The 20536-nt window shown below is 44.2% G+C and overlaps 1 protein-coding gene across 1 annotated transcript; it reads left to right on the forward strand.

The window, feature by feature from the left end:
• The first annotated feature begins 1733 nt into the window (after positions 1 to 1733).
• Positions 1734 to 19702, forward strand: LOC135401571 (glutamine-dependent NAD(+) synthetase-like). Its single transcript, XM_064634044.1, has 18 exons — positions 1734 to 2202; positions 2261 to 2321; positions 4356 to 4472; positions 5177 to 5230; positions 5295 to 5436; positions 5490 to 5578; positions 6559 to 6676; positions 7220 to 7351; positions 8056 to 8130; positions 8481 to 8599; positions 9048 to 9199; positions 10340 to 10508; positions 11866 to 12108; positions 13571 to 13702; positions 13764 to 13833; positions 15025 to 15147; positions 15763 to 15939; positions 17694 to 19702. Exons 1-18 carry the CDS (start codon positions 2118 to 2120, stop codon positions 17943 to 17945), a joined length of 2310 nt encoding a protein of 769 aa, XP_064490114.1. The 5' UTR covers positions 1734 to 2117; the 3' UTR covers positions 17946 to 19702.
• The last annotated feature ends 834 nt before the right edge of the window (positions 19703 to 20536 follow it).

Below are 20536 nucleotides of genomic sequence, written 5' to 3' on the forward strand. Positions count from 1 at the left end.
TTCATTTTGGGAGGAAAGTATTTGAAACAGTGATTTACCACAGGATAACTTACGAGACAATTTTTCTTTTATTGTGTGCTAGCACCGCGAAGCAACTTTGGCTATGAGCGGCATGGAATGACAGAGAGAGGACAGCAGGAAGGGGGGGGGGGATTTCTATGCGTCCTGGTCCGACTTCAGGGGGACTGTGCCAACACGATATGATCATACCGGTTTGAATTAAGATGTGCAGGTCGTGTGCGTATACCTTTTCGATGATAAAATCTGCGAAATACTGCTGTTATTCAATGTGTGGACCCCAATATGGCAGAAACTGCGCACCGTCCTTCAATGCTAGGAAGAGTGTCTCGATTGCTAGAATTTGATGTAGAGTACTCTACCCGTAGTGGCGCGTCAGCTGACGCAGCGTCGAGTGCACGGTCCTGCAACTCTCGTTTCTCCTGCATTCTCTTGAATTTCTCCGGATCTTTGATGCCTTTTGACTCGGCCTCTCGCAATCTCCGTTCAGCTGCCTCCGCCAACTGCTGCCGCTTCGCCACCTAACAAGAACAGCTTTCAGTCTTTTAGTGGAAGAAAGTCAACTTGAAACTGACAGCACTTGCCGTCGGTACGACAATATCGTCGTTGTCGCCCTTTAAACAGCTCGACAAAAGGCCCATTTTGCCGAGAAAGCTAAATCAACCACAACCACCAGAGAACTCTTGTTCGGCAAGGTGGATTACATTGGATTATAGCCATTACAGCACACGACCGGACCACCGAGACATCCGCAAAGCTCCCAGCACCGGGATAGTAGTTCTGGCAGTCGCCGCTTGGCTATGGGATTTGGCGCTAGCTAACACTATTCGTTTCGTTACCATGTGACTTGCCGAAACCGAAACCGCGGCAATGTATGGGCAGTATATATGGGGTATGGGTATGGGTATGGTGGGCTGTGTTGACTTGACAACGACGAAGAGACATGCCTGCCCAATGATCCCAAAACGCACAGGCGCCGGTCGTCCACAATAGTGGCGCTAGTTTCCTAGGTTGGTGGAATGAGTCCATGAGCCCGAACCCCCGTGTAGAACCACGACCTACTAGATTATAACCATCATGTCGTAGGCACCCCTTCCCAGCGCCGCATTCTTGAAAGGTAGCGGTGTCGCTACTCAAGCTTACCTTAGTATTTCTGTACAAGCGGTGGATGTTTCCACAGATATGTTTCATTCTGATTCTGAGGTTGATTATCATCATCATCCTACGCGTTTTCATAGGAGCTATTGCTGTCGTCTGCTACGGTAGTCGTACATGCGCTTCTGCGCGTTCAGAATTCAAATTTCCATCGCCCAATCGTGGTGCAGATTTCGCGTGCCGATGAGTAGCGCCCCTAGCGGATCGTGCGGACGGGCTCCTCATAGGGGTTGCTGATTATAACATGGTCGCTGCATGACTTGAATAATCTAGTAGGTCGTGTGTAGAACATATCATATGGAACGTAGTCCCCCGGGGTCTTGTACACGTGCGCCGCTTCATGCGCAATGCTGGGTTTTAAAAATGACTTCCTTAACTGCCATTGATTACATGAACAAGAAATGTTTCAATGCAGCGAATTATCCGTAGATCTCACCAGCAGATTCCAGAGAACGACATTGTTTTGTTCGCCTGCCAACGTTTGCCCGTTTACCGGTAACACTATTTCTTTACAGCGAAACGACTCCGCAGTGGCTCACTCATATCCGGATTTCGTTGACTATTAATCCACCCATCCAGGGCGCATGCGCAGATTCTTTCGTCTCTGCAAACACAACTCAAAAATCGACAAATTAGTAATCCTTCCCATTTTAATTAATGTGTCAAGCTTGTTGCAAAGGGAAAGCCGATGTCATTCCATCCATCCGATCCGAAGAGATAAGCCCGATAAGCCACAAGCGGTCACAAGGCAAGGTGCCTTCGACTGGGCAGCTGCACGGGTGCAAACCAAAACCAAATTATCGGTGCAAGCATTGCAAGTGGTGCAAGTTCCTGGTTCCCCTTCCCGCTGCATTTGGTTCGGAGGGTGCAAGGATCCCCGGAAGGTCACGGAGAAAAGTTACTCTAGTTGAAAACGACTGGCTATACTGAAGTGTTCCGAGAACATGGGACGAAAAGTTACGCTAGCTGTATCCACGCTCAACCAGTGGGCCATGGACTTCGATGGGAATTACAGGAGGATCTTGCAGAGTACGTAACAGTCAATGATAATTTTGTGAGCGTAAAGTTTACTTGTGTTTATGTGAAGGTGTCAAGGAGGCAAAGGCAAAAGGAGCATCCTTTCGCAGCGGGCCGGAGTTGGAGATAACGTGAGTCTGTCTTTTACAACAGCTGTAGAGTTGAACGGGTAAGCTTTGAATTCTTACACCCCTCATCGAATGCTTTCAACAACCGGGAAATTGTCAATGTAGAGCAAACAGGTTCACACATTATTGTACAGTTTGTGTTGCAAAGTGGATTAAAGGCATCCCTTCGCATTGGCTTGGTGTGCCGTTCCGGTGTTTATAAGCGTACTCAGCATATTTTAATGCGCAAACACTCAGTATAGGCGAGCATAACACAACTCTAACACAGGAACAAGGAAGAGGCACAGACAACAGTCATCTCTGATTTATTGGGTGTCCTTTAACGCTTCCGTTTGTGTACCTGCTCCTCGCAATTCGTTTCCGATCCTTTGCCACAAGTGCATGCTGTTATTGTGCCTCGGAAACTCTCCTCCTCTGCAAGTAACTGTACTGACGGACTACTACGCACTCACTTTTCTGTCCCTAGTTCATTGAGAAAAAGAAAGGAATTCATTTACTTCGTACGAGTGCCTGTACCACGACTGTGGATGCAAATGTTACCTTGAACGCATCTCCACTGAAGGTACTTCCAGAGGAGACGAGTTTCCGAGGGGTGATAGCATTGGGGTGTTCTCCAAATGAAGGATCCAGGATGACTGATGAGCAGATATAAAGAGGACACCTGTTTGCAGCAATAAATCCTAGTTGAACATAGTCTTCGTCTCTTTGTTCCTCCAGTCTCGAATCTGCGCTGTAATAACCGTAGAGGAGGTGGTGTTGCCCTACATGAGTCCTGACCGGCGATGATGGAATGTCCCAATGAGCAGATGTGTGTGGCTAGGACACTCTAGGACAGTGCCAGGTGCAGCAGAGGCGCGCCGTCGTCGTCGTCCACAGGCCGCCACATCACTCCCCCCTCAGACACGGAGCGGTGCATGTGGTTGAGGTTTGCGTTGATACCATGAAGAGAATGTGGTTGATGTGTGGATGATGGACGACTGGACACATGGCTTGTGATTGATGCAGCAGGATGGCGGGTACAAGAGCACTGCGATGCAGGCAGGTTCTAGAAATGTGGAGTGAGTGGTTGAGGGGCTGCTGATTCTGTTGGCTCTGTTAAGCATGTCGTTGACCGTCGTTGCTGAGCATGGATTGTTGCTGCATGAATGCGATTGTCGCTGAGTGGGTGAAAGTACCGCGACCGGCACAAGAGCGTGAATGCTGGTTGTCGTCTGCAAAGTGCCTGGGACGATCATCACGTGCACTTTGCCTGCTAGAAGGTGGTTGGCTGCTGGTTTGCCGAAAGAATTTAGGACGATGAATGATAGAATCACTCCGAACACGGTGTTCGTCGTTCAGGTCACCAAATGTTGAAGAGGTAGTATTCCTCCACACAAGTCCTGGCCGGCAGTGATGGAATGTCCAAGCGGGCAGATGATCGTGGCCTCACGCTAGGACGGTGCCGGTAGAACCGGCTGCTAGGCACAGTAGCGCGTCGTCGTCACATCACCATGTTCAGCTATTACCACACCATTTTTTTGTGTCGTACTTTGTACGAATGTTTCGAAAATAAGCAACACGGGTCAATATGTAATAGAGACTACGGAAAAATACGAGGCAATATATGCGAGAGAAAGTTGTTGCACATTTCTGTGCCGGCAGTTTAAATGCCAGTGAATGGAGCACTGAAAGTGAATACACCAGCGGCATGGTTGGGTGGGTTAAGTCCTCTCAATCATGGGTGTCGTGCCGACTGGGAGCTGGTCGGTTCGAGTCCTACCACCGGCTGTGCTGCCTGAGGTTTTCCCTGGGTTTTCCGAAGACTTTCCAGACACGAATGTCTGCACAGTTCCCCCTGAAGTCTGCCCAGGACGCGTACTAACCCCCCTGTCCCCCACCCCTTCCTGCCATCCTCTCTCCATCTGTCCCCATCTGTACGCCGTGCTAACACGAAAGTAAAAAACAAACAAACAAAATAAACAAAGTGAATATTTTCTGAGAAGAAGTGACATTTTGATTTTGTGTCAACATTTGTCCAACGAGTCCATTTTTGTTTAGGGGCTACGGATGTGCGGACCACTTTCACGAAAGTGACACTTTGCTCCATTCCTGGGAGGTGGTGGCAGCTCTGCTCAGAGACATTCTCTGTCAGGATATTCTCATTGATGTGGGGATGTGAGTCTCTTTTTATTGTTCCTTTCAAATTCGCTAATACCCCCTGCCACACGTGCACCCTTCAATGGTGATTGAAACCAATCGTCATTGAACATGCGCATGGCACCATCTAGGGTGTAACGTGTCAACCTTTCAGGGAGCATCGTATCCAATGCTTTTTTGCGAAGTTGACACGTTACACGCTTGGTGGCGCCAAACGAGCGCTCAATGATCATTGAATTCAAGAATCATTGAAAGCTGCCTGTGTGGCAGGGGTATAAAGCTCCTATCACGTTGGAAAGTTTTTTTTCCAGCATCATTTTTACGATGTGCAGAAAAGCGCAGATAACGTGCTACTGTTTTAGCCTGATGAACAAGATGCCATTACAATTTTATGCCTAATACCCCAAGTACATCTTGGTCAAGTGTTTGTGAAGGTGCTCAGACATTTTAATGATGAGTATGGGCTGCACACATTTTGTCACCGAGTTTCGTGTGACCCATTTTACGAGAGAAAAAACAAACAAGCAACAACAAAAAATATTATGTGCATCAATGTACTAACTTGAGGTAAAGAATATTGATGTGTATTACCTATATTGAACTTATATAAAGTGTTTTTCAATCCATTTGAGAACAGATAAGACCTTTAAAGAGTAAATACGGTACTTTATTAAGTATTTTTACGGCCTGTCATTTACAGAAATTTTACATCTACATTTCAGGCCTGTCATGCACAGAAATGTTACCTATAATTGCAGAGTGATTTTTCTAAATAAGTAAGTACTTCTTACGTTCACTTTACATACATAATAAGCACACGGGCCAACAATTTGTGAGCAGGAAAATTTTGCTGATACGACCCAAGATGATTCTATGCGATGACGGCAACTACAGAGAAACACGATGGTTTGCTCCTTGGACGAAGGCTCGGCAAGTTGAGGAGTATTTCCTGCCGAGAATGATTCAGGAAATTTCTGGCCAAGTACGCGGACAGGAAAAAAAAAGGTCGCTTTGTCATAAAACATTCGTTTACAGAGGACAGTGACTTTTGGGGATGCGCTGATTTCAACGCTTGACACGTGCATTGGGTTTGAAATCTGCGAAGAGCTTTGGAATCCCAGCAGGTGTGTGCACCTACACTTTTAGATTAATTATTATTATATTATTATTATTAAGTAGACAATGAGTAACGGACACTCTGTTCTAGGGCATGCCGAATTAGTTGACACGTACGAGGAGTTTACAAGGAAATAGAAAGTTTACACTTTGATGGTTATAACGCAACTCTCACGATACCAAGGAGTGTTGCTTAAAGTAGCACAGAAGTCATTTTTAACACCCTGTTTTCTTCCTATAAAACTGTTAAACAGGCCAGTGCCAGGCCAACATGCACCGTGCGAAGTAATTCGCACCACAGAGTCATAATTATCGCGGAAATTGAATTTAAAGTACGCCGAAAAAAACGACCGTGTGCAACGGCGGTGACGAGCAGTACCAGCCTGTGATCTGCCTGGAACCTCGCGCTGATGCTATAAGGAGAATGCTCCCTGATTGGTCTTGAGATATGTTGCCTGCTATTCCTCTGTCGTCTGCTACTCGGCTGTTCGGGGCTCTGAAAAAGCCTTTCTCCTGGCTCGGTAATGATTCGGCCGCTCCTTCTATCCCAAATTCTCCGGGAGGACTGGCAAAATTGGTTTACGGTGGCAAAGGGACAAGGCGCTGACCCCCACTGACCGGCAAACCAGAACGAGTTCTCCTTGTAACGTCATCGGTGACGTGGCATCATACCTTCTCCTCTTAATACCCGGAGTGGGGAGTTAAGGGTGATGGCGCGGATCCATGTTTATGCGAGTTTTTTCTGGGGAAAAAATTGCACACATCAAAACCTTTAGCGCCATTCAGTAAAAAGACACACACACTTTCATCAGACGTCTTAATTTGAACATTTTTTGGACGGCTCTCTGTACTCCTTTAAAGCACTTTTGTATACATATCAGCCTGCCATGCCGTGCTGCTGTACGAGTGGATTTTTTTTAGTGTCCCCCAACATGCTTCTACTGCGTACACTATACAAGGAAAGTAATTTTTGTGACAAATGTTGAAGCACTCACGTTACACAAGCACTGGATGGAGCGGAGATCATTGTCAATGGCAGTGGTTCCTACCACGAACTCCGCAAGAACTACGTCATAGCTGACCTGATAAAGTCTGCGACGGCCAAGGTTAGTGGTACACACAGTAATTGTGTGTCTACAAGTAAGCTGTACCTTTGTGGAACATAGTGATTGCTACTGGTTAACATCATCCTTCCATTGATTGACTGATTGGTTATCACAGTGGTAGCACATTGATACACCATTCACTGGTGAAAAAAATGTGTCGCACAATGTCGTTTGACAAAAATCTTTTAGCCAAAAGTTGTGCAGACCATTTATAAGTGATTGTCTTCCGTTGGCTATGAAAGTGCTCTACAAAGGACATTATAGTCTACGATTGTTTGCAGAATAATTCTGCAACGTCATGTGCTCCAGTATAGATTGCAGTATGTCGGGTGGTTTCTGTATCTCTCTAATTAACCAGCAAACCAGACCTGTTCCCACTTTGAAGCCACAGGTTCATTTGCGGATGAGCACAAAAATTTTTGACATCGTCCTTGTACTGATCTGTGGTGGAGATTTAGTGACACTCCAGGCCAGTCTTCTGTGCAGTGCATTTGATATGTGTGTTTGTGTGTGGTGTGTTGATATGTGTTGTGTTTGTCGTAGAGCGGAGGAATCTACATGTTTAACAACCTGCGTGGCTGTGACGGTGAGAGAGTCTATTATCAAGGATGTTCAAGCATTGCCATCAACGGGGATTTCGTGACAGTTGCCAAACAGTTTGCTCTGCCAGAAGTGGTGAGCATAAAATCATCTACCGTTTATCAAGATAATCGAGTCAAACTACAGTCATCCGATTAACCAGGAAACCCCAGTTTACTCCAGTTTAAAACTCCAACTTACTCACAAGGATTTTTTTTATCCCGTTATCGAGAATTTGTATCCGTGTCTGAACATGAACTCGTTCTCGTACGATGATGTGTCAATGGCCCCCATCCTTGGCACTTGCTGACATTGACATTGTCGGGTCGGGGAACATGGTGTACCTTTTCCTTTGACCTTTTCCTTTTTTTGTCTGGGGTCAGTCACTGGAGACAGGTCTTAAATAACAGGGCAAGACTTCCTGTCGAGACAGGAGACAGTTTAATGGAGAGTAACGGGATATAAAGCCCATGGCTCGAGGATATAAACGAAGTTAGTTTGTGCATATGGGAGTGGTGCGTTGATGAAATGAGGACGAAGACACTCGTCAGAGCTTACATAGGAATAGGAACAGGAATAGGAACATAGGAGCTTACGAGGAATACATACGAGAATTTCCTAGCTTGTAGCAATGCGAGAAAGAAACGTGTGAGCATTCATACCAAGGCTAGAGTGGCATGGAATGAACCAAGGCTGGACAGTAGCTGAGTCATACTTTTCCTTCTCCCGTTCAACTGGGCAGTTACGAAAAAGGTGCCTCACGTATGGCGTCAAAATTGGAGAAAAAATTGTTGTTTCAGGAAGTGAGCACAGCAACAGTGGACCTGGAAGACGTCAGGGCATATCGCAACCTAGTTAGGAGTAGGGCTCTCAAGGTAAATACAATTTCGGTCTTTCCTCTGCAACCAGTCAGGTAACACCCAAGAAACGAAGGAGCGCTGGTGACAGTGATCAGCAGGTCGAGACTGTTTGTAATGATATTGACTCAAAATCGGACGGTTACATCACATGGTCATCCAGTAAGTAACTTTTCCTAATGTGGAAAAAAATATGAAACATAATTCATTAATTCTGGAAGAAACCTATAGTACTTTTCTACATAGTCACTCTCAAATCCGAGACGCAGGGTTATGGAAGACACAAATTGTTTTGGGTACATTGGCAGTATGGGTTTTGCTTTTGTTGGTTAAATGCAAACTTGTAGCCACCTTTCTCTCTATAATAGGCAGCCCAGTCTGAAGCATATCCCAGGGTTGTTGTGGAGTTCAGTCTATCCCAAACCCAAGACCTGGCGCCCACTCCCACCATGGACTGGGTTTTCCCCACTCCGGAGGAAGAAATCAGGTGATGCATAGGCCCCCTTACATGACGCCCTTAGGGAGTCACCCCTGAAGTCTGCCCAGGATGCACACTACCCGCCGCACCTCCCACTTCTTCCTACTGTCTGTCTAACCATGTCTCAACACTGACGGCAACACAGTAATGTCCAAGCAAGATCAGCCACCATTCATGGTGTTGCCGTTGACGTAGTAATACACCAACTTGATGTTGCATGGACGTTCAACGGACATTGGCCAACTCTCCCCCCAAGAGTCCCGCATGTCTGCTATCTAGTATAGTATAATGTAAAGGTAGTTGGAAAAGGTATGGCACCCAGTTTAGAACCCAGGTAGACACAAGGATGCATTGGCGACAAAATTTTTACTCAACGGAGCTCACTTGTTACCTCGAAATAAATAGTGCCACCTTGGATACTATTTGATGCATTATAAGGTGAACTTTGTGTTGGTAGCTTGGGACCTGCCTGCTGGCTCTGGGACTACTTGAGACGCAGTGGTCAAGGAGGATTCTTCTTGCCCCTGAGCGGAGGAATTGACAGTGCCAGTGTTGCCAGCATAGTGTACTCTATGTGCCGATTGGTCTGCAGTGCAGTCCAGGATGGGGGTAATTCATTTACCTTAATTTCAGGAATGTTTATCGAAGCCTAGTTCGTCCATAGGTAAGGCCCTTCTTTTTCTGTGGTTCCGCGATTCCGCAAAAATTCGCGGAATTGCGGGTCTGACGCGGAATATGAGGTTTTGCGCGGAATTTTGCAGAAACCGCGCGCTTAACTCAGTTCTGCTTATGCTTAATTCAGGGGCCATGATATGGCCCCATGTGTTTGCTGGAACAACCCTCTAACTCCTCTCTCTAACCCTCAACTCCCTGGGACTCTGGAGTGGAATGCAAACGCTGACCCCTACTTTGGTGTCCATAGCTGTCAAGTAACTCTGTGTGACAGTAAACTCTGTACATGCAGAGAGGTCACTTAGCAAGCACAATTTGATAGTCAGTGACAAACGTCACCCCCTCTCAGAAGAAGGTATACAATGTATCTTGTTACGCTAAGTGACAAAAGTTTTTAGATTTAACCGTGTTCCTCTACACTAAGAGCTAACAGAGCGTATTTTCTGTCTGAGCTAGGGCAATTTGCCTTTTACCGCGGAAAGATGCAGAATTCGTAGTTCCCTGCTGCGGAATTCAGGATTTGTCGCAGCAGAAAAAGAAGGGCCTTATCCTTAGGTTTTGGAAGGAGCAAGTCCTTGTGTAGTCACAGAGATAATAACTAGAGCCTGAAGTTTTAGGGTTTTACCCAATTCTTCCCCAAATTTGCACCCCGAATCGAAGGTTGCCTCTTTAGGGTGAAACCCGATTTTTACCCGGCAAATTGCCCTCACTGGGATGTCTGTAGGAATGCACCAGCTTACTTGTTTGGCATAAAAATGCAGTTACATCACCGTTTGTACCAAACCTCTACAGTTAGTTTGAATAACTGAGCCCGATTTCTCCCCGAATTTAGCGTACTGGAAGTTCTTTCACCCGAATTTGCACGAATTTAGTGCGCATGTTTATTTACTTGATTTTTACCCCCCGAATCTAGGAAAAAATATTTCCTGAAAACTTCAAGCTCTAATAATAACATAAAAGTGGATGCTTGGATGCTTGCAACTATAGTGCACAGTGCATAATTTTGTCCTTATGTGTCCGAAAACCCGGCAGTTTGAAAGAGAAGTCGTGCTTGACGGTGTGTGTCCTTGTTTCAAGAGGAAGACGTCCTAAAGGATGTCCGTCGCATCGTGGGCTGCCCCGAGTACCACCCACGAGAGCCTCGTGAACTCTGCAACCGTGTCCTTGTCACCTGCTACATGGGGACAGATAATTCCTCTCGTGAAACCAGAGCTCTTGCCAAGGACCTGGCCAACCAGATTGGAAGGTATGGTAGCTTGATTGAGGCTTCTAAGTGACCTAATCAGTGTAGTCAGTTCGATAAAATATTTTTCTGGGCAGTTTTTTTTTTAATGCTGTTTGTGCACCATAAACTCCATGACATGAGGAAACAGCGCAAGGACAGACAAACAATCATCCTGTCCTTGTTCTGTTTCCTTGGTCACTATGTACCAACTTGCTGTTGCCTTTAATGACAAACATGAAGGTACTTTGGAAATTTGTTGGGCGTGTCGAACACACAGTTTACTTCTTCTTGACCTTTGTTGCAATCATCTATGTTCAGTGGAGCGTCACCATAGACCAAGCACATGGAAACCAAAACTCAACCGAATGCTGTTGTGGTTCTCTCCCACCACTAGTACAAAGCTGACACCAGAAGTGTCTGATGAATGTTGGGAAACCACACTTGCACTCTGCTCGGCATATCTGAGACAAATTCAACTTAACGGGTATATGCGTATTATACATGTGCGTGCACTACCGATTTACATTGTTCCATTTGCTTCGCAAAATAAAGTACTGGGCTCAAGAAATAGGGTGCGTCGAAAGAAGAGGCATTGTTCTCTGATATAAAGGCTGATTCCCCGAGCCATTTGGAAAGATTTTACTTGGTTTGCTCCGAGGCTGTGTCAAACACGGGAAAATACTTGCGCTTGAGCTACCAGAAGGAGTATCAAAATATGGGACACTCGACCTGTGCTGAATGTCGTAGTGCTTTAACAAAGTCGAAGTTGCACAAATGAACGTACAGTGAAACCCGCATATAACGATATTGACGGTAATCGCGAATTCCATCGTTATATGGGGTACATCGTTAAACGAGGGTTGACCTAAATAGCGCGTCCCCGAAAAGTCGCTCTCTAGCCCGCTTATAGCAAAATCAAAACAAACAGATGCTTAAGAAAAAAAACGCGAAGCCATGTGACATCGCACTGGCTTAGGAAAACAGTGACCAGGACTCGTGGAGGGAACCAGGGAACATATCGGGACAACTTCGGGCAACATTACACGTCACCATTCCGCAAGTTGGCTTCACCTAACGCCTGCGTGCTTTAGGAGAAGCCCGCTTTAGAACAGCATCGTCCAACATCGTTAGTCGAGTACTCGGAACCACGGTCTCCATCGCTCATACGCATGTCGTTTCGACATAGAAACAACGTATATTGTGACGGTAAAATCATAAACCATCGTTTGACGAGGGATATCGTTATACGAGATAACGTTGTACGCACGTTGTAGTCGCGTTGTAGTAACGTTGTAGTCATTGTGCTGATGCAACTCTGTGGAATTTTTAAAGGAGCACCAGAGTGGCACGCATAACTTGTGTGGTTGAATTTTTGCAGTTATCACGTTGCAGTAGCGATTGATGCGGCCGTGACAGCCATAGTGGCGATCTTCACAACGCTTACCGGAAAACGGCCGCGCTTCCGAGCTCTCGGTGGCGGTGCTAGGGAGGACCTGGCCCTGCAGAATGTCCAGGCAAGGGTGCGCATGGTTGTCGCTTACCTCTTTGCGCAACTCATGCTGTGGGTGCGAGACAGGCCAGGAGGACTTCTCGTGCTTGCCACTGGGAATGTTGATGAAGGGTAAGGCAGCCTACTGACTCGTAAATAGAGCCCGGAGTTTTCGGGAAATATTTTTTCCTACATTCGGGGGGGGGGGGGGGGGGTAAAAATCGGGTAAATAAACGTGCGCACTCAATTCGTGCAAATTCGGGTGAAAAAACTACGAGTACGCTAAATTCGGGGAGAAATCGGGCTCAGTTATTCAAACTAACTGTAGCGGTTTGGTAAAAACGGTGATGTAACTGTATTTTTCTGCCAAACAAGTAAGTTAGTGCATTCCTACAGACATCCCAGTGAGGGCAATTTGCCGGGTAAGAATCGGGTTTCACCCTAAAGAGGCAACCTTCAATTCTGGGTGCAAATTCGAGGAAGAATCGGGTAAAACCCTAAAACTTCAGGCTCTACTCGTAAAGGATGGACCCTCACTGGAGTACAGCATTACGATTCACTTTGTAGTGATGCAGAGAAGGAAATAGCTTTTTTTTTTTTTTTTAATAACACCCCGATAAATATGCTCGCTGGACCTAAAGGACCTGCCGAGTTGGACGTTGTGAGTTTTGTTCTTTAATGGGGAGGCATCATAACCAGAAAATGTTCAGCAAGCAGTTTAGTGCTCGTGACAGTTTTTTTTTAAAAGGTGGGCAGCACACGACTGTGCCAACACTAGTTTCCTTTGCTTAAAGTAGCACAGAAGTCATTTTTAACACCCAGTTTTCTTCATATAAAACTGTTAAGTTTGCCAGTAAGATGCACCATGCGAAGTAATTTACACCACAGAGTCATAATTATCGCGGAAATTGAATTCAAAATACGCCGCAAAAAGCAACCGTGCGCAACGGTGGTGAAGAGCAGTACCAGCCTGTGATCTGCCTGGAACCTCGCGCTGACGCTATAAGGAGAACGCTCGCTGATTGGCCTAGAGAAATGTTGTCTGCTACTCCGCTGTCGTCTGCTACTCGGCTGTTCGGGGTTCTGATAAAGCATTTCTCCTTGCTCGGTAATGCTTCGGCCGCTCCTTCTATCCCCAATTCTCCGGGAAAACTGGCAAAACAGGTTTATGGCGGCAAAGGGACAAGGCGCTGACCCCCACTGACCGGCGAACCAGAACGAGTCTCCTTATGCCGTCATCGGTGACGTGCCATCATACCTCCTCATCCTCGTTATAGCTGGAGTGGCGAGTTAAGGGTGAAGGCGCGGAGCTATGTTTATGTGAGTTTTTTTTCTGGGAAACAAATTGCACGCATCAAAACCTTTTGCGCTATTCGGTATAATGACACATACACTTTCATCAGATGTCTTCATCTGAAATTTTTTTGGATGGCCCTCAGTACTCCTTTAATTGTTGCTCTGTTCCTATACCATAGATACACCTCTGGCTGTAACAAGCATTAATTGTTGCTGTGACAAATGCTCTTGCATGTCGTTATCGCATGTCTTGTGGCGATAAACGTTTAAAATTATTCTTGTACATGATATTCTGCAGGCTCCGAGGCTACCTCACCAAATATGACTGCTCGAGTGGTGATATAAATCCTATTGGTGGAATTAGCAAAGTGGACCTGGTCAGATTTCTGAGATATGCCCACAACGCTTTTAAGCTTTCTGCACTGAATGAGTAAGATATGCATTATGTGCCTTGGATGGAGTATTGAATCGTATATTGCATTGCATTGTAGCATTTTAATGAGAACACCAACTGCAGAGCTGACTCCACTACAGAATGGACAGTGTGTTCAATCAGACGAGGTATTGTACTTGCATGCTGACGTTTTCAATCTAAGTGTATTGGGACTATAAATTTGGGACTATTCTGTTGTGATAGTTGGTTGAAGCAGAATATTAATGTCATATTTACTACTTACGATATTATGCAGTGTGTCCCAGGGACCACGCTTTTGAAAAGGGATGGAGCGCTCTGCAAAAATGAAACCAACGGGATGTGTGTACCCTACTCGCCAGTATTTTTTGTTGCTCTTAATTAATTGGCAGATTTTTAATTACTGAGGGAAAAGGTGTAAATTGAACAGTTGTAGAGAACGAGAAACAGCCAACCCAAGTTTTTCCTCGATAAAACAAAGTGCGCTAAATGACAGCCTGCTTGCATGTCACTTAGAATGCAGCTTTTGCCTCAAGTGCTTGTGGCTCCCAAGGCCACTGCCCTTGGAATGCCCTTGGAATGCCCTTCCTACTGCTGCGTGCAGCAAGTGCCTCTTGGAACCAGATCCATGAGAGTCGTGCAAAACTCATCCACTTGATTTTTTTAGTATGTTAACGACATCCAGTTAATTTCCATCGTCGGGAGCACTCAGTCTTTTTTTTTTAAACTTTGCTGATGGTAGCCGTGACATCCTTTATACATGTCTTTAAACCTTAGAAATTTGAAATACTCGTAATATTCTCAACACTTTGTTGAAAGACCTGACAACTTTGAGGCAACACATCGATATCACCACCCTGACACTTCTGTCGCTGCAATGTTTACATAACACGGAGACATCGATTAAGATGTTTCATCTGAAATCAGTGACTTGGACGCAGAATGAAAGCCGCCTGAAAGTGACCTCAGCGAAACTGTGTAAGAACTGAAATAATTGGCACGTGATCTGTGCATCATAAGAAAGCATGCAGGTATGATTTGGTTCCGGATTGCTGCTGTAAGATGGATCCATTCTTGAACACAAAGAATTAATGGTGATGAGATTAAAGGTTGTGTTGCTGATATGTTGCGAGTGATTTATTCAGTATCATCATTTCGTATGGCGTTGTCTTTAATGCATTATTAGACATTGTTCTGGAAGAACGTTGCATACTTGCTCAACAAAAGGGCACCTGTGGTGCATGTCTTTTTAGTGCCACAAATTCAACTTGCATTAGCACCATTAACCACGTTCTTCAGTGTAACCGTGTTGTAGGATATAATGGATCACCTTGTCACAGGTGGACATGGGAATGACGTACGAGGAGCTAAGTGCTTTTGGAAGACTACGGAAACAGCTGTGTTGCGGGCCTTATTCCATGTTTGAGAAATTGGTGTATTCTTGGAAAGATCCTCCCTCTCAGGTGAGAGCAACCCTTAGCTAAGACGACCACACAGACAGACCTAAGTTGGAACAGACATATTATTGACGGTATCTATACTAAAGCATTCAGACGGCTTTATTTTCTTCGCCGATCTTAGCGTTTGGCTCCTGTAAACAGCTTACAAAACTCTTAGTTCTTCTTTTTATTGACTATGGTGACATCATATGGGACACACCGAAGGGTGTATTGATAAAGTTGAACGCATTCAGACAAAAGCTGTGCGTTTTAACTATAACAAATACCACTACAGATACCGGAATGTTGGGATTACCACAACTACAGACTAGACGTAGAACTCACCATCTCAAATTTATGTACCAAGTAATGAGTAGTCTTGTTTGTGTACCACGTGATAGTTATACCTCATCGTTTTTCTTTCTTTTTTTCTTTTTTTTTCGATTCGTGATTGGTACGGTATCTGCACCCACATTGTCATCTTCCATTGCCATGTTGTCGGAATATTCCGTCATTGGTTATAGAGCATTACCAGTGTGTTTCGAATGTTTGGGTATGTACATGTGTTGTGTGTGCCCACTCCTGTTACTGTCCCACTAGTATCGTTAAATAAATAAATAAAAAATCTTATCTCACAAGGTTGCAGAAAAGGTGAAGCACTTCTTCCGTTGCTACTCCATTAACCGGCATAAGATGACTGTCCTGACCCCTTCCTACCACGCTGAATCATATAGTCCAGACGACAATCGCTTCGACCACCGTCCGTTCCTCTACAACGCCCTCTGGCTATGGCAGTTCACTGCCATTCACTCGCAGGTAAACACCTAGTGGGTTCACGTTCACATTGTGATGGGCACCCACGTTCAGTCTATTTTGATTTATCTAAAGCTTGTTAATCACCCACTTCTCTTACAAAATTATGTAACTTTGGGTTGTCAACAGGTTTTCCCGCCGATTTTAATCCAAGCGCCATCGAAATTAATCCATGTGCCATGCAAACTTTATGGGGCATGGATTAATTTAGCTGGCACTTGGATTAAAATCGCCGGGAAAACCTGTAGTTTTCTTCTTGTCTGAGTAACAGGAAGAATGGTGCGCATACGCGGTTCCTTATCGTGTTTTGTATCATTGTCCGGGGTTCCACAGGGGTCTGTGCAGGGACATCTGCTATATTTTAATATATTTGTCAGTGACATATACATACTTAAGTGTCAGATATTCAAAGCTTATTCAATATGCTGATGACGTCAAGCTTTACCGATGTATCACATCTGAGAGCGATTGCAGTTTATTGCAGCAGGACATCTCTGCTATATACTCCTGGTGTATGAGCAATTTACTTTGCCTAAACCTGCGTAAGAGTACCGTAATTTCCTTCACAAAATGGTCAAATGCATTGCTATGTATAGTTATATGATAGGCGCTACACATCTTCGACACGACTATGTTGTTGAGGACCTTGGTCTACTTGCTGATTCCCGAGTTGACGTTCACAGTACATATTTCTTATATTGATAACAATGCTTTTTGCACGTTAGACACAATGACATACCTTACAAAGACGTTCACTTCTGCAAACGCTCTCTTATTAAAGAAACTTGACTTTGCTTCAGTCACCTTGTAACGTTACTAATGCTTCTTAACTTGAAAGTGTGCAGCAGAATTTCATACATATCTTATACGACAGACATATTCGTTCGCAGTCTTACTACGATCAGGAGTACGTATTCAGAAAACTGGATCTGCTTATCTTGTCACAGCAATGCCTCATACTGGACTCTACCTTTATGTATAAGCTGTTACAAGGCGACATTGACTGTCCTGAATGTGTTTTCCCTTTTCGCGTACCTACGGTTATTGCCAGGCAATGTCCAACGTTTTTACCTTCCGAAGAGTCATTCGCTATGCGTCGCTCATGATATTTACGCCTTTCACTAGAGCTGCGCTAACAGCAAAATTTCCACTGCGGATAGTTTACGAATGTTCCACTTACACTGCGAATCGAATTTGAATAATCAGAAAAGGCTCAATTCGAATACCTCATGGTGAAATATTTGGTGGTGTTGCGCCGTTAAGATGATGTGCTCCAAACATGCGTTACAAGAGATAAACTGATGTTCTGAGGCTGGAACAACATAGAAGGGACAGAAACAAACAAAGCCTCAAATTGCCTAAGAAATCAACGATGAAAGATGAAAGTCACTGAAAAGGTTAGCCAGCTGTAGGGATCGAACCCACATCTTCTGGATTACTGGTCCAGGGCTCTACCAATTGAGCTAAGCTAACACGCCTCTCCAGCGACTTTCGGGGTGCGTCATCTGAAGGGACGACAAAGGGACGACAGTGAGTGGTTGGTTTGTTGTCCCTTCAGATGACGCACCCCGAAAGTCACTGGAGAGGTGTGTTAGCTTAGCTCAATTGGTAGAGTCCTGGACCGGCAATCCAGAAGATGTGGGTTCGATCCCTACAGCTGGCTAACCTTTTCAGTGTCTTTCATCTTTCATGCGTTACAAGGAGCAAACTTTCCTTGTAATGGTTGGACAAAGTGAATTAAGGTACTTTTCCTTTAGGTTAAGCTGTTGGAACTCCAGCGGGACATTTCTTCAAACGGTCCGTCGTTGGGTCGTCAGGACAAGTCTCAGAAGGGTCCAAACCTTGCGCTAGATTATTCAAATGACGGAACGGCCCCCTCCAAGGACAAGACCCCCGAATACCGGGTCTGGAATTTGGGTGTCTTCGTGCCAAACGTCCAAGAAAACCCTCAACTGTGCAGCGATGAATACAGGAATGAAAGGAATAACGGCGGAGTTTGGATGATGTGACAAAGTAACGGAGGCCATTGTAAATTGTTCATCAGTCACCGCAAGCCTGTTGCCATATGAACCTATTAGTATTATGACTGCATATATCGATGAGCTGTGAATGCCTTGACAAGTATTTGATGTACTCACAACACACTTGAGCACCGGTACAGGTGTGGTTACCAGTATGGTTCGATCAAAGTAGCCAATGAATCAAGTATTATGGAGCGTATTATTAATTGATGATGTTGCACTTCCACCGGGTGTAAATTTCCTTTGACTGTTTGGAGCTGTACAGTAAAAGCACACAAAAAGGTCTTTGTTGTTACTGGTATTTACAATGCTGGTACTGGTGTAGTTACTGGTATGGTTGGCTCGCATTAAGTGGTCAACAAATCAAGTATTATGGAGCGTATTGTTAATTGATGATGTTGCGCATCCACCAGGTGTAAATTTCCTTAGACTGTTTGGAGCTGTACACTAAAAGCACACAAAAAGGTCTGGGTTGTTGCTGGTATTTTCAGCTCGTTTACATCACCGTTGGCCAGTTTACCGTTGCCTAACAAATACATTCACTTAAATAGTGGGGACTGTACCAAATGCAAATAATCTCGAGACATTGAGACAGTTCTTAGCTGAACAGACTTGTTTGTAACAAACTCATAAATAAGCTCATGGGGATTAGTGATCTACCATCGAATTTTGCCATGTTAACGTCCTGAGCTTTGTGACAAGCAACGTTAAAAGTCAGTGCTTGTCTGCAAAACCATTTCTTATGCAACAACCAGTGCTTAGGAAATTTGTGTATGTATATTATGGGATATTCTTGCTTTATCAACAAAGGCTTGAAAATAAGGATTTCACAAAAATGACTGAATGTCCCCAAAAATATAAAGTGTGCGTATAAAATTAATTTATTAGCTATAACAATTTAAGAAGCTATTAAATCTCACTTGCACAGCACAAAATACTCAGGGGGTTTCAGAAATAAAAATGCTCCAGAGCATGAAAAAAAGGCATGAAGACACTCATTTGATATCTCCAAAACCTTTTTTTCATGAACAACTGCTTTGCAGGAAACAACTGTTTTGGAAACAAAACTTTTGGAAACGAACAACTTTTGGAAACAACCGAAGAACCTATTTTCTGGTAGAGAAAGTCAATGATCTGTCGTGAAAATTTTTTCTGACGTGCTTTCCTGGGTTGAGCACTTTGTTCTTACAACAGCCCAGATAATTGTATTGCATTTTTTTTTTTTTTCACAAATGTTATTATAAATGCAGTTGAGCCATTCCAACTGTTACAAAGTCCTTCAGAATTCAATCTTTCTTTCAGTAAGAACTTCCTTGCAATTCTTGCTTCATTACTACTAATTGGAAAAGCACTCCATGCATGAACCTGGTGTGCCTTGAGGTACTAACTTTGCACAATATTTTTGTAAATGAGTCACATATTGAGTACAGTGACAGGTCTCTACCAGCTTTATCAAAATTTATGGTGCTTCTGTGAAGGAGACACAAGTAACTTTTTCATGTGTTTATTTAGATATGTGATTATGCCACTTTAAAGAAATGTACAGACGTTGCGGGTGCACAAAGACCACTCTGCGTACGGTACACTGAAGATTTTACAGAAGCATGCGTATATATACACTCAGTTTTTGGCCTTGGTGACCTCTTCTGTAGCACAAGTCTCTCTGGAATACATCACTCAGTCGGTAAATTACTTAAAAGTGTTTGTTGCCATTGAAAATAAATAATGTACTTAATGATTTTTTACACGCTGCAACCTTTGTGCTGGTTGGGATTAGAAGGTAGCCAGATATTTGACCTAAAAAAAAAAGAAAAGGTGTTTTGACAATAGCCCAGTATAGGCAGTTCAGATAATGTTGGGTAATGCAGCAAAATGAAAGCCCCGTGGAAGTATTTCATCGGCACAAGTATACAAGGTGCATAAAAAAACCATGTAAAAAATTTAACAAAAAAGCATTTCATGAAAAAAAAAAGCTATGAACAACATTTATCTGAGGGAAGTCGGTACTGAAAGTAATTTTATCAAATTTTAATTGGAATGCCTATAATTTCCTGAACTCGATACCGAAATCTGCTTAGTCAACACAACTTTTCTTGCCAGAAACAAAGCGCAGGTTGGGTTTACCCCGCACTACATTCCTACTACAATGGTAACACATGGTGAAAAAAAACATCCGTCAAGAAGCCCGGGGAAGAGGGTGAGAAGGACTCTACCCTCGGGTATGCGTCTGCTGATAATGACAGCAAGGTAAGAATGATAATTACCTCCATGGAAAGTTGGGTACGGCAGACTATTTGTGCATCTTGAGACGTTCGTTTGCAATTTTTTTACAGCTACATGCATTACCATTGTAGTTGGCCATGTATCTTTTTGGAGTAGAATAAGGTAAATATGACATGCGCTTTATTTTGTGGGAAAAAGTGACAGCCCAGCAAATTTCATACATTTCAATGATAATTTGATAAACTTACTCATAGTAGGTAGGTGTCAAAAGTTCCCTGCAGATAAACGTAATCAGTTTTCTTTGCTGGCTCAACTGGGGCCCCATGGACATTCCTTTATGCGCAATAAAGATTGCC

This window comes from Ornithodoros turicata, chromosome 7, assembly GCF_037126465.1.
Source record: "Ornithodoros turicata isolate Travis chromosome 7, ASM3712646v1, whole genome shotgun sequence".
Lineage (NCBI taxonomy): Eukaryota > Metazoa > Arthropoda > Arachnida > Ixodida > Argasidae > Ornithodoros > Ornithodoros turicata.